The sequence below is a fragment of the Pinus tabuliformis genome, chromosome 2_1 (genome assembly GCF_031772625.1).
Source record: "Pinus tabuliformis cultivar Carrire ecotype Pingquan chromosome 2_1, CPIR1, whole genome shotgun sequence".
Taxonomy (NCBI): domain Eukaryota; kingdom Viridiplantae; phylum Streptophyta; class Pinopsida; order Pinales; family Pinaceae; genus Pinus; species Pinus tabuliformis.
In genome coordinates, this window is record NC_142299.1 from 630,950,717 (window position 1) to 630,954,832 (window position 4,116).

At 34.5% G+C, this 4,116-nt stretch overlaps 1 protein-coding gene and 1 long non-coding RNA gene across 2 annotated transcripts; both read left to right on the forward strand.

Moving 5' to 3' along the window:
• The first annotated feature begins 731 nt into the window (after positions 1 to 731).
• LOC149202136 (uncharacterized) lies at positions 732 to 1,537 on the forward strand. The gene is made up of 3 exons (XR_016253502.1): positions 732 to 999; positions 1,132 to 1,227; positions 1,412 to 1,537. It is a non-coding gene; the product is annotated as an uncharacterized LOC149202136 (long non-coding RNA).
• Positions 1,538 to 1,703: 166 nt separating this feature from the next.
• LOC149202137 (protein TPR3-like) lies at positions 1,704 to 3,135 on the forward strand. Its single transcript, XM_089401497.1, has 6 exons — positions 1,704 to 1,709; positions 1,803 to 1,943; positions 2,088 to 2,198; positions 2,303 to 2,482; positions 2,786 to 2,914; positions 3,025 to 3,135. The coding sequence occupies exons 1-6, from the start codon at positions 1,704 to 1,706 to the stop codon at positions 3,133 to 3,135; spliced, it is 678 nt and encodes a 225-aa protein (XP_089257623.1).
• Positions 3,136 to 4,116: the final 981 nt, after the last annotated feature.

The following is a 4,116-nucleotide window of genomic DNA, read 5'->3' on the forward strand; positions in this document are numbered from 1 at the left end:
CTCTAGACGGAAAGAGCTTCAGAGCGTACAATGTTTTGGAAACTGATGCAAACAATAATGGTCATCTCTGTGTTCCGGTAAGTACGAATTACTAACTTCATTTCTGCATATAGTATTCAGTTTAACTCCAGGTAATGCATGATGTTAGCCTTGCCATTTGTTTTTCCTCTCAAAACTCTTCTTGAAGAATTTGGACTGGGTTTATTCTGTTTAAAGTGTATTTCAATCCAACCCTTTTCTTGAGGAATCTGGAATGGGTTTTAACTTTCTTCTGTTTAATGTGCATTTCAACTTTTCAGTAGAATCCTCTTCTTGAAAAATTTGGAATGGATTTTTTCTCTTTAAGGTTTATTCCAACTTGTCAATTCAGTTCTCTTTTTGAGGAATTTGGAATGGGTTTCTTCTGTTTAAGGTGTATTTCAACTTTTCGTGGATTAAGATGGATTTCTTTAATTAAAGTCTATTGCCTCCAATGGATGGTCTGTTACACATTGTGAACCATGTTCATAGGTTGGGTGTAGTTTTCTATATTTATGGTTACTGAGCATCGATTTTCAATAGGGAATATATTTTCATGGATGATGATATGTTTGCTAAGATGGGTTTTTGTTCTTTATGTAACAATACGATGATCTGGCAGAGCTAGAATGGCTTTCCAATTTTGTGGACTCATTTTCAACTTGGCTAGTCTTTTTTGTCATGGCCTTGTATTGCTTGTAGGAGCTGCATTTTCCAAGCATATTGTCCACTTATATTCATATACTGGTGGTGGCGAGTTGAGGCAACATCTAGAGGTTCACAGTGAACACCCTGGCTTCACAACCCACTTTCCTTTTGTTGTGGTCTTTATCTGTGGTGTCCAATATATGAATTCTTCCCTTTTTCTTTGGATCCACACAGATTGATGCCCATGTCGGTGGTGTGAATGATATTGCTTTTGCTCACCCTAATAATAAGCAGCTCTGTGTTATCACTTGTGGAGATGATAAAGCTATTAAGGTATAAGTTCCAATCCTTTATGCTATACCAGGCAACTAGTGATGCCAATAACAATTTATTATTGAAAGGTCACCATATAGATATTTTTAGATGTGATAGATTGGTCTCAGGAGTGTTCAGTGACTTGAGCAGGTATGGGATGCTGTAACTGGCACCAAGCAGTACACATTCGAAGGCTATGAAGCTCCTGTATATTCAGTCTACCCTCATCATAAGGAGAATATCCAGGTCAGTTATGATCTGAGTACCATAATAAAAAAACCTACCGATAATTTTTTTGAGAAGGCTCTCTCTAATTTTGAAGGGTTTCTTTAATTGGGTACTAGTTCATGCTTGTATTTTGTTGGGGGCTATTCTATGCATGTAATTGTATTGTGCACTTTATCTTGTATTTGTCTGTGGTTAATGGCAGTTCATTTTCTCTACGGCTATTGATGGAAAGATCAAAGCTTGGCTTTATGATCTACTGGGATCTAGAGTAAATTATGATGCCCCTAGGCATTGGTGTACTACAATGACTTACAGTGCGGATGGAACAAAGTATGATTAAGTTTTCTAAACTCTTATGCTTTTCATGATGAATATTTAGCTATGTCATTTCAAGGGCGATAAGGATGCTTCTTTAATTCATTGAATTACATGTGGGATTAGGCTCTTCTCATGTGGAACAAGCAAAGAAGGTGATTCATACTTGGTTGAGTGGAATGAAAGTGAGGGAGCAATCACCCTGCTTTACAAGTTGGGGTTTATTTTAGCATTCTTGAATAAAATAAATTAACCATCAACCAATACCGTGTATACAGAATAATCTTGACAGTACCCGGACAACAGATGTGAAACCTAGGCTTCTGGATGAGGCTGCAGATAAGAGCAAGAACTTGAAGTTAGCAGGGATCACTGATATCACCCAGTGTAGGTCTCTTAGGTTGCCAGATACGCTACTTGCTGGAAAGGAAAGTTGCTAGTGATCTCATTTATACCCCCAAAACCAAGAATTTGTCGCATACCAGAGTTGTTGGACCGTATTTTCTGTATCCTAGAAAGTTTTTTGTGCTTGAACTAGATATAATGTTCCATGTGTTTTACAGGTAGCCAGATTAATATATACTAATTCAGGGGTTGTTGTCCTAGCTCTTTTCTCCAATGCTGTTCACAAGCTTTGGAAATGGATGCATAATGATCGCAATCCATTTGGCAAGGTACAACTCTAAAAGTGTCCTAACGTACTGTTTGTTTTCAGTTTTAGAATTCTGCATTTAATAAGCATTTGCAAGCATTTGAACGATGGCAATTCATTTTCCAGGCCACAACAAATACTGCACCGCAACTGTGGCAGCCAGCGAGTGGAATCCTTATGACAAATGATATGAGTGACACAAATCTAGAAGAAGCAGTCTCATGCATAGCCTTGTCAAAGAATGATTCTTATGTTATGTCCGCTTCTGGTGGGAAGGTGTCCCTATTCAACATGATGACATTTAAGGTGAAACAATTTTGTAGAGTGTAAACAAGCATCTATTATCTTGATTCTTGGGTTTATTTGCTTCATCTTACTTTGTTTAAACTATAATTTTATTGTGTATGATTTCACATTTATCACATATTGAATAAGATATTCATCCATATAGGTTTCCATGGTCTTGTTAAAGCATGGATTTAAACTCTAGTTCCTTCTTGAGGCTTTGAACATCTCCTTTGATATAAAGCATTTTTGTGTTTGAAATTCATTTTATTTTAATTAGCTTCATGAGAGATTTTCAGGCCACTGACACCTAGTTCTTTGCAGGTCATGACAACATTTATGCCATCCCCACCTGCAACATCTTTTCTTGCTTTCCATCCTCAAGATAATAATATCATTGCTATTGGAATGGAGGATTCAACAATTCAGATATACAATGTCCGAGTTGATGAGGTGCTGTGATAATTTTTTTTATAAATTCTCTCTTGTCGTCGTTACTATGTTGACAATCCCAATAAGTTGATTCCATGAATATAACAATCCCTTCAATTGCCTGATTGTAGGTGAAAACAAAGCTGAAGGGCCACCAGAAGAGAATCAATGGTCTGGCATTTTCTCATTCTCTCAATATTTTAGTATCTTTTGGGGCTGATGCTCAGGTGCACATCCTATAATTTTGTTTATTTGCATGTCAGGTATGATTTTTAGCAAACACCCCCAATTTTGAAAAATGAAGAAGTTGCAAAGTGGTAAGAATCTCCTTACTTACAAGTTACACTGTAGTTTGGTTGCTTCACATTCTTGCAAATGCACACATTCATTTAGTTTTTTTTTTCATTATTATACAATGAAATATTACTATTTGTGTATTTTTTAAATTTTGATTGGTTTTGTTTTTTTTTTTTTTTTAATATATTTTGTAAACATCCATTTAGTTTATTTTTCATTATTATACAATGAAACATTACTATTTTGAAATAGTAATTGAATTTAATATATTTATAGCAATTTAGTTTAATACATTTATTCGAGTTGGGAGGGATCCATGGATAAAATTCCTATGGAGATCTGGAGTATTGTAATGGTATTTTGCATACTCCTTGAGAATTTAGTATTGTTCTTGATATTAAATTGTAGTAGTACTTGTGTTTATTTCCATGTCAGGTATGCTTTTAGCAAACGCCCCCAATTTTGAAAAAGGAAGAACTTGCAAAGTGGTCAGCATTTCTTTACTTACAAGTTACAGTGTAGTTTGGTTGCTTCACATTCTTGCAAATGCAGTTTTGCAAATTTGATATCTCCAGAGTCTCTATATTTCATGTTATAATGTCCTTAAAATGCTTAAATGCTCATTGAGTTCCTCATTTATGGGTAATTTTGCTTAGCATGACCTTTTGTTTCGCTTTTTTGTGCATAGATATTCTCGATGAGAAGATGCAATGGAACACTTAAACTGAACTCCTTTACATGTATGCAATGAAATATTACTATTTGTGTATTTTTTAAATTTTGATTGGTTTTGTTTTTTTTTTTTAAATATATTTTGTAAACATTCATTTAGTTTTTTTTTCATTATTATACAATGAAATATTACTATTTTGAAATAGTAATTGAGTTTAATATATTTATAGAAATTTAGTTTAATACATTTATTC